The sequence below is a fragment of the Xylocopa sonorina genome, chromosome 3, assembly GCF_050948175.1.
Source record: "Xylocopa sonorina isolate GNS202 chromosome 3, iyXylSono1_principal, whole genome shotgun sequence".
Classification (NCBI taxonomy): Eukaryota; Metazoa; Arthropoda; class Insecta; order Hymenoptera; family Apidae; genus Xylocopa; species Xylocopa sonorina.
The window spans coordinates 10,594,009-10,607,981 of record NC_135195.1 but is presented as its reverse complement, the minus strand read 5'-3'; the positions used below and the strand labels follow the sequence as shown (position 1 = coordinate 10,607,981).

General features: G+C 34.9%; 3 protein-coding genes across 4 annotated transcripts in view; 1 reads left to right on the top strand and 2 right to left on the bottom strand.

The window, feature by feature from the left end:
• The window catches only part of Eip78c (Ecdysone-induced protein 78C), a 98,440-nt gene extending 98,100 nt beyond the window's left edge, over nucleotides 1–340 (bottom strand). The window contains exon 1 of the mRNA XM_076892784.1: nucleotides 22–340. Within this exon, the coding sequence (XP_076748899.1) occupies nucleotides 22–113 (92 nt within the window). The 5' untranslated portion in view covers nucleotides 114–340. The remainder of the gene's footprint in view (nucleotides 1–21) is intronic.
• Nucleotides 341–797: 457 nt separating this feature from the next.
• Nucleotides 798–7,953, bottom strand: Dhps (Deoxyhypusine synthase). Of its 2 annotated transcripts, none has more exons than XM_076892821.1 (7): nucleotides 7,835–7,953; nucleotides 1,940–2,214; nucleotides 1,647–1,865; nucleotides 1,381–1,573; nucleotides 1,197–1,300; nucleotides 1,004–1,129; nucleotides 798–925 (listed from the first exon to the last, which is right to left on the bottom strand). In XM_076892821.1, exons 1-7 carry the CDS (start codon nucleotides 7,893–7,895, stop codon nucleotides 827–829), a joined length of 1,077 nt encoding a protein of 358 aa, XP_076748936.1. In that variant the 5' UTR covers nucleotides 7,896–7,953; the 3' UTR covers nucleotides 798–826. The 2 variants fall into 2 exon arrangements, with proteins under 2 accessions (XP_076748936.1, XP_076748935.1); XM_076892820.1 differs by lacking the exon at nucleotides 7,835–7,953 and adding an exon at nucleotides 2,304–2,454.
• A 679-nt stretch (nucleotides 7,954–8,632) lies between these two features.
• Mle (dosage compensation regulator mle) lies at nucleotides 8,633–13,930 on the top strand. Its single transcript, XM_076911069.1, has 9 exons — nucleotides 8,633–8,817; nucleotides 9,020–9,515; nucleotides 10,143–10,189; nucleotides 10,269–10,504; nucleotides 10,596–12,231; nucleotides 12,326–12,693; nucleotides 12,786–13,055; nucleotides 13,149–13,394; nucleotides 13,471–13,930. Exons 1-9 carry the CDS (start codon nucleotides 8,739–8,741, stop codon nucleotides 13,825–13,827), a joined length of 3,735 nt encoding a protein of 1,244 aa, XP_076767184.1. The 5' UTR covers nucleotides 8,633–8,738; the 3' UTR covers nucleotides 13,828–13,930.
• Nucleotides 13,931–13,973: the final 43 nt, after the last annotated feature.

Here is a 13,973-nt window from a genome sequence, read left to right as displayed (position 1 = left end):
TAACGACCACGAAACCCTTACCTGATAAAAGTCGAGTCTGCAGCAGGACTGGAGGGTCTTGGTGAGGAACTCGCGGTGGACGCAGTATTGGTCTCCTCCACGTCCATCATCATTCATACCGACAATGATGGATCAATGCGAACGTTGGAAATTAACGGGGAAATACTTAAACGGAGAAGAGACGAAATCGGGGCCGGAAGGAGTACTGTACGGAGGGATGAGTAGTTTTGTCGGGCCCGCCAGTCTCTGAACGTCCGATCCCGCGGGGGCAGAAACCATAAAGTCGGGGAAAGCTTGACAAAAGGGGTTGGGGGTTGGTTTCATGCGCCCGTCCACGAGCGCGGACTTACGGAAAACAACTGACAAACGACGTTACCCCCACTGCGGGCAACCACTGACGGCGCCTGCAAACCTGCGCCGCTGACACCTGCCGCGCAGGGACGTTGCCAACGCGCCGGCGCTACGCTACCGGCAATAACAGTTACACTTCCGGTCTCTCTGAAATTGAACAAATGAACAAATGAAAGGTCTATTCGAGATCTGACTTTTCAATGAATATCTTACAATCTGATCTTATTAACAAGATTTCATGTTGCTTGATTGTTATTACATTTTACGGACACTTCTAGAAATTGTGAAATGGATATTTTACATAATATCGCGTGTATAAATATTTATCAGTCCATATTCTTAAAATAAAAGCGCTACAGATTTACAGATGAAATGAAAATATTGAATGAGCAAGGAATGTAGTAATACCATGTGCATGTATGTGCGGAGGAAGGTAAAAGTATATGTTCCATTTGAATACTTTTATTAAATTTTTTTAAACATCTGAAACAGTTTTCTCTTTCGTGGAATGATAATATCGTGCAAATGTTTCGCCTACGAGCAATGGAAACACAAGAGATGCTTCTGCATAAATCTATAATGACATTAACAACAATTATTTCGTATACCATTTGATAAATGTATTTCGAAATAATATAGGAATGTTATTTACTTTAACTGGTTTCGCATCCATTCGAATTTTACCCCATGAAACGGCTTCATCTGGTCGAGCACCGCTATCACTTCCATCAAATTCTGAAGCCGTATTTATAAACACAGCATAGTCTGCACCATTTCTCTATAAAATTGAAATTATTTAAAAATCAACTTGTTTTTGAAGATCTTTTCATGTTTTCCTTCATTACCATTAGATTAGCATTGCAAATATGGTGTTTTATAACTCCACCTCCAATAATAACCATACCACTTTTCACCGCCTTCATAGCCATTGTATTTAACCGTCTAAGATCTATAACATAATAAGAAGAGAACAATATTAATATAACTCGGTCAAATTTAAAAAAGTTTGAAGTTGGAATTGTTTGAAACCTGAGACTATATCGATAATTAATCCTGGATTTCTAAACGATTGGAAACACATCATATCGCCAAGACTACCGTCTGTTAAAGCGGGACTGAATACTGGAATTTTATTTTTTGCAGCCCAGTAATAAATCGAATTTTCATCATTAATTTTTTCACCAAGTCTAGTTATAACTTTGGATGGTGTCCAAAGTATACCCTACAATTTTCACCTTTGATTACTTCATTTTCTAAAACCAAAAAATGTTCAATTATATATTTCTGGATCATACATTTTCTTTCTGTTCAGTTAGCATTTCGTCTAATATCGGCATAACCCAATCTTCAAACAGACAGTAATTATCATTAGGTACTAACAGATTCCCTATTCTATTAAGACCATGTTGCCTAAGATTTTTTCCTTCTAAATGGAAATCTCCTATATATGTTGGTGCTAAACATTTTATTAAATCCTCTTCTATGCCACCTGCTGTAGTAACAATACAATCTACCTGGTAATACATAAATGAATATTTAAATTGCTGGAAAAGATTGAAAATCAAGGCTTTCAAATATTCAAACCAACCATTTTATGTTGTACGAGAAATCTTATAGTATCTCGAATTCCACAGGAAGCCATGTTAGATGTATATCCTAAAAATATTGTACACGAAGATTTTCTTTTAATGAAATCATCGTCCTCTAAATTATCGATTTGATCATCATTCAGAGGAATATTTCTAGCATTTATCATTTGTTGGATTTCATCGACTGCTAATCCAAAATTTCTTGCTTGAAATCCAGAATTTTTATATGTTTGAAGTAAGGCGTGATAGTCGATTCCTTTATTCCAGTTGTACCCTAAAATACATTCATTATGAAATGCTATTAAACAGTTCAATTATATATAACTATTAATTATCTTAAGCCCAATAAAACTGCTACACAACCTTCCACGATAGGTGTCCCTGGAGGAATAGGAGAACTGTGTACTAATACAGCATTTTTCACAAGTTCCGGGACAGCATCATGCGAATTTTGTTCACCCTTATTCATTTTTATGTTAAGTTTATTTTATTTTCAAGTTGTATCACTTGTGCTCGCCTTCTTACAAAAAGGTGCTTCTTATATGCATAACATTTATAGATACAACCAAAACATAACCTAAAATAAAAAAATATATCTCTCAGTTTAATTCATAACTGAACTTACAAATAATGTATTCGCATGTTTACTATTAAATAGTATTTATTATATAAGATATAATGAACTCTTTGGGAAAACAATTTTTTTATAGTTTCAATTGAAAATACTACAAAAATATTAAAGGAATAAATAACGAATTCCATATAAACCTTTAGATATTAGGTACTCGTAACAGTATTACAGTAATCCTGATATACATATAAATATATTTCTTAAACACATGACTTTCGTTACGCGATTAATTAATGGTTAACGACACGCCGAAATTTGTTTGTTGAGAGAGTCGATATAAGAGATAACTGTCGATATAAGAGAGAGAGGAAGATATATAAGAAAGCTATAAGAAAGAGTAAGACAGATTCTGCCGATCCTTCTCTAAAATCCCTAGCGCCATCCCTGTGAAAAGTGCTCAAACTGGTGGCACACAATTATGACTGAAATTAATTTCAGCACTTCTCCAAGAAAATTCCTCCTTGAAGAAGAAACTCTAGTTTATTTGAATTTAAATAAATCTATCCTATGACAGCGATTTGCTCATATTATTTGTTATATAACTTGTAATTGTATCATGCCACCATGATGCGATTAATAATTCATGTACTGTGTTCTCTTAGATCTTTGCATACGTAGGGTGAAACATTTTCAGACCTATTGATAGGTAGGAAACATATCTCTTAAGTTAATATATATTCCTGGTTAGATAGGTTGTTTTGAAATTAAAGTAAATTATTGGATTTTACGTGGTGAGACCTGGGCAACATATTATTTAATATATAATTATTAATCGCATCATGGTGGCATGATACAATTACAAATTATATAACAAATAATATGAGTAAATCGCTGCCATAGGATAGATTTATTTAAAGTATTTATTTGAAACATTTTATTGTTACAAATTTTTTCAACATTATGGTGTTATATATTTTTTCTTATTTTATTGTTTTAATTTTTTTGCAACATTTTATTATTACATATTTTTTTACAACATTTTATTATTACAAATTTCTTTACAATATTTCATACATTCATTTCGATCCTCTTTTCTTTCTCTTCTCTCCATTGCACTGCACTCTGCACCTCACTGAACTTCACTTCACTTCACTTATTTTATGTAATGTATCCCTCGTTGAAATCTTCCTTGAGGAATTAGAAGTTCTTCGATTGTTGTATTGGGGGAATAGCAAATGGGGTTCCAGGCCTGGAGCGGTTTAGAGATAGGCGCGCCGGAAGCAGGGTATCGCAAGGGTAGGGTCGCCAGGATAGTCGCAGCATAGGCTGGAGATCGCAGCTAGAGGAAGGATTACGATTGGGTTAAAAGCGCCTATTCAAGGGATTTCGAGAGAAATCAACCTCTCCTAGACGCATCCAAAAAGAGGCGGTAGTCCCTCGCTCCTGAGAGGAAGGTCGCCTGATTTTTTATGCAAATGTTTCCCTTATAAGCACTATGGTGTCAACTACCACTTGCGAGAAAGATTAATTGTTTTAGCCACCTGGCGGCCGCAAAATTAATTACACTATTAGATAGGGGTTATGCATACACTCAAGTTAGATTATAGGATAAAGAATACAAATTCGATACAAAATATGTTCATTATGCGTATCAAATAAAGCGAGTATCTATCATATACTATACCTATGTGTTCTCGTTACTGTAGGTACTGAAGACTGACTCTATTTATCAATTTCAAACGACCGGAATCCATAATATACAGAATTCAATCCGCCATATAATCGGGTATATATAACTGATGATGATCTTTCGGTTGTCACAATCTGTAGCAGACATTTAAACAGATACATCGAAACTAGCAATTCATCGTTGGGGTCACACGAAATCTCATTGGTATACCTAGCGGATTCGACAAGGTGGATCATATTTCAAAATGGTTGGCTGTCAGCCGCCGAATCAATGGCAGCTCGCGATTAAAATTAGTGGGGATGTTGCACAGTACTGTACAAGTATAAAAAAGTATTAAAGAAAAGAAGACTAATTATTAAATGTTATCGATAATATCAAGTGGAAATTGATTTTGACCAGTGCCTGGAAGTTTGTAAATAGAAAATGCATGAAATAAATGCATTGTATGCTGATTTGACAAGCGGGGGTCAAGACATATATATTGTACAAGTAGAAGTGAAGAATTCAAGAAAAGAAAACACGTTAGATTAAATTTCATCCACAATATCAAATAGAAATAAAGGGTGCTGCAACTCCGCAGTGTCCATATATGAGCCATCACCTGCAGTTTCCATCATTTCATACAAAATTTCTTTGCTTCCGTACGGCGGAATAAAAAACTGATTATATCATCCGAAAGCTTAATGAATAAAGAAGTTTTTGTGCAATTTTCTGCCCTCCGCACCTAAAAATAATTACCTAAATAAGAAATCAAAGTTTTTGTAATTTACAAATTTTGCCTCCTGACATAAGTTTAGACTTTTATTACTTCAACTGTTTTCGAGTTTCAGGGTAGTATAGGAACAATTATGTAGAATCAACGATTTGGAAGATACAATCAATAATATGAGTGAAACTCCTGTTTCTCTGAAAAAACCAAAATCTCAATTTTCTCGGATATTTTCGTAAGTCGGACCTGGGTTTATATGAACTTTTTTTGCTTCTTTTGAAGTGTAGTATCAGCTGTAAAAGTTTGTCACATGAGTAGTAAGTCACCCTGTACAAATCTTAAGTTTTATTGTAATTTATCGTGAGATGGCGCTAATTCTTCAGTACTTTACTTCGCTGTCGATAACGCTGTGCGACCAGTTTGAGCACTTTTCACAGAGATAACGCCAGGGGTTCCCGAGTGAGGTCCGCCGCATCTCTCTCACTCTTTCCTATAGGTTTCTTATATATCTTTCTCTCTCTCTTACCTCTAAAGCGGAAAATATAAAACTTTGACGCAAATGAACACAATATGGGAAGTAATAGGAATGTTTGACGAGGCTCGCTCAATATATCGCAATCAATATTTCTTTGGCAATTCTGGGCAAATCCCATTCAATGAAGATGATTGAGAATCGTTTTATGATCGCAGTTCATTTTTTTCGATCGATTCACAACTTGTTTGGTGACCATCCTTCTTTAAAAGTGCTTTGAAGTTGTTCGCTCTTCGCCATGCTATCGGTTTCAAACGATGAACCAATCGGAACAGTTCTTACCGCGAGACGTAGGCAATGTAGTTACGGTAAAATTGGTACAGTGGCGTTGATGTAGAATACGAATTCAAAAGAACAACGGTTAATCGTGTCTCGGCAGGCAAAATTGTTTTTATGCAGAGTTCAGTTAAACGTTATAAGTTCCGAAGAAAGTAAACTCTCAAAAGGGGGAGTAAATTCTCGCGTCAGTGTGTTGTTTGTTATTAATATCATTTAAAAGATTAATACAGAAGAATGGCCGAACTGCCTAAATGGGAATCAACTGTTGAAAGAGCTGTTGCAAAACTTAGAAGTGCTTTGACGCAAATGAACACAATATGGGAAGAAATAGGAATGACCGATGAAGCTCGCTCAATATATTGCGATCAAGTGTTCGATTATATAAACGACTTATTGGATGATATGATTGTTGAAACAGAGTCGAAGAAACAAGCAATAATAAATAATGTCAAGTACTTAATCGAACAAATCATTAAGTTAACTAAAGAATTAGGGACGGACATTGTAACTACCGGGTATGAGAATTTACCATTAAAAAATGTTGAACAAGTACTGAGTACTGACTTAGAAAAGTTACAACAAGTCAAGGACCAACGTATGGTACAGTTAAAAGAGTTACTCGCAAAGGAAAAGTTGTTGTGTAAAGTGCTAGGCACACAACCAATCAATATAGATGAAAAATTACCTTCGGAAGAAGAGCTTAACAGTTTCAAGCTGTATCTTGAAAAACAAGAGGATGAAAAAAATCGTTTGGAAGCGATTTTTAAGGAAAATCGTAGAGCAATTATTCGAATGATGGATGATTTAGGTACATCTCCATCATCAAGCTTTGAACATCTAGTATGTGAAGGTACTGAAAATTTTGTCTTTAACAGTAACAATATGACCAAACTGAAAGAATTACGAGATGCATTAGAACATCAGATAAAGACAACAAAGGAACATGTAGATGATATTAAGCAAGACTTAATCGCTTTGTGGAAGTATCTTAATGAACCTGAACATATTTGCCAATCGTTCCTTAATAGTTATGTTGGATATAGCATGGCAACGATAAATGCATTGAAAACGGAATTAGAGAGATGCAAAGCGAAGAGAAAACAAAATATCGTGAAATATGTATCACAGATGAGAACTGAATTGACCAAGCTGTGGGATTTGTGTAAATTGAGTACAGAGCAAAGGAAACAATTTATACACTTCAACTCTAATACGTATACGGAAGACTTATTAACATTACACGAGCTTGAAGTAAAACGTATGCAAGAGTTTTATGATACTAATAAGGCTATATTTGAACTCTTGGAGGAACGAGATAGCTTGTGGTTAAAAATGAAAGAGCTGATGCAACGTGCGAATGATCCAGATCGCTTTTACAATCGTGGCGGCCAATTATTGATGGAAGAGAAAGAACGTAAAACAATTCAGAAGAAATTGCCAAAAATTGAAGAGAATCTAAAGAGTTTAATAGCAGAGTATGAAAATGAACATGGAGAAACGTTCACCATAAAAGGAATGCCCATAGAAGAATTATTAAAAGAATCATGGGAGAACTTAAACGAAGAGAAGGAGATAATAAAGAAGGCTAGAAAGGAGGCAAAAGACAAATCAACAAAGAAAACAGTATTAAGCGTTTCTAAAAGGCTTGGAAGCTCTGCGAAGAAAACACCAGGCTTATTAAGTACTCGTCGTCATACACCAGTTAATTCTTCGAAAAGGAAACTATTATTTAGTCCTTCCCCAAATACATCCGCAAAACGTAGAAATATAAGCATAGTAGGTAGTGGATCTAAGATTAAAAGAAGTGGAAAAATTCTTAAAAAATCTACAGAAAAAGTAGCACATAAAAGCAGACATGAGAAAGAAAACTCTACATCGCAAAGTTCAGCTGGTACGGACACAACTTACAATCAATTTAGGGAACATTTAGAGGATAAGCAAGAGCTACGTAGTTCTTTGTTACCAGAGCAAGTGTTAGCAAATGCAAGTAAATCTAGAATGAAAACACCAGTACGAACACCTATCAAGCCATTACGAAAAAATTTACCATTAGCAACAACGCCGAATATAACAACAACTCCAAAATCGTCACAATCACGATTACATAAATCACCTCGCAGTCCTAGGATACCACAACCGTCGAGGCTTGCCACTGTATCCACACCCTTGCCCATAATTTTTTAAAGCAGCGAGAAAACTGTTTCAGTTGTTTCATATAGTTACTAACTACATACACATACACTACAAACCCTTTACATATTCCAATTTTATTATTAAACGGATATTAAGAATAACGTTAATTAAATTATCTTATTTAATAATTGTAACATTTTGGATATACAGATAGAGGTAGCTCTGTATGAAATGCAATGGAAATTATTGCAACACATATAAATTAGTATACCTAGGAAGTTATACTGTAAATATACCATCACTAATTTTCTAAATATAATATTAGAGTTTTTGTTAAATTTTAAAATTTATTAAGCATTGTCAATAATTTAAGTTTTTTGTATGATATTTTACTCAAAATTATACGTTTATTTAAAAAAGCCGTAAACAGATTTGCATACCTCTTCCATTGATCTCTATGAAAACACATTCGAAGTATAATTACAGCAAACAATTTTCTTAAGCTTTTTTTATCGAACATCATTATAAATGTAGACAATATCAGTAATAAGAGAATTATATTTAAGAAGTATATATAGTTCTCCGAATTTTTAATTTGGAATTATCAATATTGCGAGGTCCATTTGTAAACTACGTTTATAATAAAGTTATTTTTCCGAACGCATGCGTACTTAATACAATTAGATGTATGTAGAAAGACCGATGTTCTGCGAAAGATACCTATCTATTTACTTATGTGCCTGTGTTTACGTACGAACTCACTGAAGTTGTAGACAAAGGAATATCCAGAAATACTCCTTGCGTGTAGGTTATATCGGCTTCGATTAATAAATATTAGGATATCTTTGTATTCCTAATTTAAGTGTATATCATTCATATTTCCAATGGGTGATATAAAATCTTTCTTTCATCAATGGTGTGCAAAAAATAGCAAAGACCCACAGTTTGATGTGAGACCAACAGGTATTGTAAAATTCTATTCTAAACGGTGTAAGCTCGTAAATTTATTAATAACGAAGGTGCATTTGATAAAATACGTATGAAATTGTCCCTGTCCTTAGTTCAACTTACAGAAATTTTAATACTAATTTTAATGAATGTCATTACTTTCTGTTGTTGGTAAAAGAAAATTGTTTTTGTTTTTGACTGTATAATAAATGTTTAGGTCCAAAACATCGACAACGATTCCTCTGTGAATTACGCGTTCCTGGATTTGATTATGTTGGTGCAGGCAATTCAACTAACAAAAAAGATGCCCAAGGGAATGCAGCTAAAGATTATGTTAATTATTTAGTTCGCACGGGACATGTGAATCAAAATGATGTCCCAAAAGATACAGGAAACTTGTTACAGAACGACGTGGTGTCTGTTAAACAAGAATTGATGTCCCCAATGAAATCTGTTTTCCAAGATGGAATGGGCCCCAATGACATAGGCCAAGCGTATAGAGCTTACAACGAACATGGCCAAGGCAATTATACATATATAGATAGAATAGCAGATCAGAAAAAAGTTGAAGATGCTGAGGATGTTGATGTGAATTCTGGAATTCATGGAAATTGGACAATTGAAAATGCTAAATCGAAACTTCATCAATTTATGCAAACTAACAAAATTAATACAGATTACAAGTATACCCCGCTTGGTCCAGATCATACGAGGTATGGATTGTTTCAATGTAGCTGTTTACTTTTGCACTGGCTCGGACTTGTCACTGCAGTATCATGACGCTACTCGAAATCCCCAATTGCATTAAAGATTTGTTAATAAGATGATACAAGACAGATCACTTAAGTGGTTTACCATTTGAAATTCCACAAGACCATTTTAGAGTACACTATTTACTTAATGCTGGTACAAGAGAAAAGAAAATTGTTTTCTCTTGCACACAGATGAGACTTCTGTTTAACCAAAACTTTTATTGAAATGGTTCAATAACAATTTTGGTGAAACTATTTGCATAAATTTATTGAAACGTACTCCAATGTGGTCTTGGATGTGGTCTTTTCAAATGGTAAGTTGAATTTATTTCATAATTAAATTATAGATATTTATGCAAAATCATATTTTTATAAATGCAACTAAGGAAATTAAGCTTGAATAGAGATTTATTTCCAAATATTAAAATATATCTATATACTTCATTTTGGTTGTACACTATATATATTTTTGTATACTGCTACATTTTGTGTTTTACATATTTAAAAAGTTTAGTCACGATAATTATTTTAATCAATAATCAAGTTAAAATATTATATAAGAGATTAACAATGTCAATTTCTGTTTAGGAGTTTTATGGCAGAAATGACATTTTATGTAAAACAACTTGGGAGAAGTATGCTTTATATTACTCATATAAATAATAGTAAACATAATGTTGTAATAAAATCAAATATAAGGATAATAAATTATAGATATTACTGGTCGTGAAACTGGTTCAAATAAGCAGACTGCATCAAAAAGTTGTGCTTTGTCTCTTGTTCGACAGTTGTATCATCTTGGTGTAATCGAGGCATTTAGTGGAACATTAAAAAAAAACAAAGAAGCAGAACAAATAAAGCCATATCCAGTAAAAATTTCACCAGATTTGGTGAATCAAATACATGATGTTCTGTCAAATTTGAATATACAGCCTGTCTCAATAGATCAAGTAATTTTTAGAACTTTGTTAATTAATTCAACCATTATTTTTCTCCTTGGAAAAATTTATATAATCTATATATTATTTGTATATATTGTAGGCAATAAAGGAAAGTAATCAGCAGCCTAACGTTGGCATATCTTTATTAACGAATCAAGTATTGGATGATTTCATTTCATCTGTACCACAACCAGCTGGAGTAGTAAGTTGGTCTCCGCCGCAACAAAATTGGGATCCGTGGGTTGGCTGTAATATAGACGAGGGACCATTAGCCTCGATGAGTTTGGAACAAATGTCGGAAGATTTACAACACGAACAAAGAGAAAGATTACAACAAGATGAGAGTCTTCAAAAGAGTATTAAGGAAAGATCTAATTTACCAGTTTTCTCAAAGAAAAAAGAAATAATGTACGCTATTCACGAAAATCCTGTGATTATCATTCGAGGAAACACAGGCTGTGGTAAAACAACTCAAGTATGTCAATTTATCTTAGATGATTATATTGCATCAGGTCAAGGTGCATTTTGCAATATCGCTATAACACAACCTAGACGCATATCGGCTGTATCTGTAGCTGATCGGGTTGCCTCGGAAAGATGCGAAAATTTAGGACAGTCTGTTGGTTATTCCGTAAGATTTGAGTCTTGTTTGCCAAGACCTTACGGCAGTATAATGTTTTGCACTGTTGGTGTGCTTTTAAGAAAATTGGAATGTGGTTTAAGGAGCGTGTCACACGTTATTGTTGATGAAATTCACGAACGAGATGTGAATTCTGATTTTATTATGGTTGTGCTACGCGATATGATTCACATGTATCCAGATTTGCGAATTATCCTGATGTCTGCCACAATCGATACAACGTTATTCAGTAATTACTTCAATAATTGCCCGGTGATAGAGATACCTGGCAGATCGTATCCTGTACAGCAGTATTTCTTAGAAGATTGTATACAGTTAACAAATTTTGTACCGCCTATGGAAACCAAGAAACGGAAGAATCGCGATTCAGATGATTTGCCAAATGAAGGGGAGCCAGAAGAGAATTTAAACAAAGTTATCGATGCACAATATTCTGCAGTAACAAAGAATGTCATGGCGCAGCTTACCGAGAAAGAAATAAGCTTCGAGCTTATAGAGGCTCTGTTAAAGTACATTAAAGAGCAAGGTATTCCAGGTGCAGTGCTAATTTTTCTACCGGGTTGGAATTTGATATTTGCGTTAATGAAACATTTACAACAACATCTGATTTACGGAGGTTCGAGTTACGTGATTATACCGTTGCATTCACAGTTACCTAGAGAAGATCAGCGTAAAGTCTTCGAACCTGTACCGGTAGGAATAACAAAAATCATTTTGGCAACGAATATCGCTGAAACCTCGATTACAATCAACGATGTAGTTTATGTAATAGATTCTTGCAAAGCTAAAATGAAGTTATTTACTTCCCACAATAATATGACGAATTATGCTACCGTTTGGGCTAGTAAAACAAATTTAGAGCAGAGAAAGGGTCGCGCTGGTCGAGTTAGGCCAGGATTTTGTTTCCACTTATGCTCCAAAGCACGTTTTAATAAAATGGATGAACACATGACGCCAGAAATGTTTAGAACACCCTTACACGAACTAGCATTGAGTATTAAATTACTGAGGTTGGGTAGTATCGGGAAGTTTTTGTCGAAAGCAATTGAACCACCACCAATAGACGCTGTGATCGAAGCTGAAGTCATACTACGCGGTACGTCTTTTACCAACTATTATCCATATACTTGTATCTTATTATTTGAGCTCCGAATGTCATTAGAAGTAATCTCAATATTGGTTTACTTTAGAGATGAAATGTTTGGATGAAAATGACGAACTTACACCGCTTGGTAAAATATTGGCCCGGTTACCAATAGAGCCACGATTAGGGAAGATGATGATTCTAGGCTGTATATTTCGTGTCGGTGATGCACTCTCTACGATGGCTGCAAACAGTACAACATTTCCAGAAGTATATAATATGGGACCTGACGTGAGACGATTATCTGCACAACAGAAATGGTTCGCTGGCGCAAGGTACAGCGATCACGTAGCAATGTTACATGCTTTCCAAGCATGGGAAGAAGCTAGAGCTGGTGGTGAATATGCAGAGCAGACATTTTGTGAATCGAAAAATTTAAGTATACCTACATTGAGGGTAACGTGGGAGGCTAAGGTAAATCGTGAACGATTGTTATTTTCTTAACAGTTTCGAAGTATAATAATAAATGACCATTATAGTTATAACCCTTTCGATTTTATGAATAGAATCAATTGCAAGGACTTCTGCAAAGTGCTGGGTTTCCAGAAGAAACTCTTTGTCCTATATCGTTAAATTATCAGGCAGGTGCAGATGTTCGCCTTGATACTATTACCGCGTTATTATGTATGGGTCTTTATCCAAATGTCTGCTATCACAAAGAGAAAAGAAAAGTTCTCACGACTGAATCTAAAGCAGCATTGATACACAAAACTTCTGTGAATTGTAGCAATTTTGAACAAAATTTCCCATTTCCATTTTTCGTATTTGGAGAGAAGGTGTGATTATAGTTGTTTCTCATTTATTTCAAGTTTAACTTAATCATCTAATCATAACATCAATTTATTCTTACAATATAAATTTCTTTACAGATTCGTACAAGAGCAGTATCTTGTAAGCAAATGACTATGGTATCACCCATTCATTTGTTACTATTTGGTTCTCGAAAGGTCGAATACGTCGATAACGTGGTTAAACTGGATAACTGGATCAATTTAGATATGGATCCCAGCCATGCCGCAGCGATAGTAGCGTTACGACCATCATTAGAAAGTCTCGTCGTAAAAGCGGCGAAAGAACCAGAAACTATACTAGAATTAAGTTCTAATGACGAAAAAGTACTATTCTCGTTACAGATACTCTTCTCTACAAAATTTCGATAGTTACAATGATTATATTCTCTTTGTTTTGTAGGTATTAAGCGTAATAAGAGCACTATGCGGAATGAATGCGTGCCGTTACGAACTGGATCAAATTACAGGCGGTGGTTTTCACTCGAGAAGACCACCTAGGGGACATTCAACTGGTTTTCATTCGGATAACAGTAGTCCCGCAAAAATGATGCGTGGTTCTGGTGGTTTTCGCGGAAATCCTTACAGTGGAGGTGGTGGTGGTTGTGGTGGTGGTGGTGGTGGTGGTGGATATTCGAGATACAACAATTCCGGCGGGTATAGGGCTGATGGTAACAGAGGATATGGGATAAATAATTCTCGTGGACGAGGAGGTGGAAATTGGAGTGGAAGGGGTGGTTTCCGTGGAGGTCGTTATTAATCGTACTTTTTAAGTAATCTTTACAACCTTCAACTGCTGAACTTTAGTTTTTTTGTTACTCTTATGTTATGTGATGTCAAGCGAAACAGGGATTCGTTTCATTTATTATTATTTTTTTAATCATTTACATCTTCTTTCTTAAATGT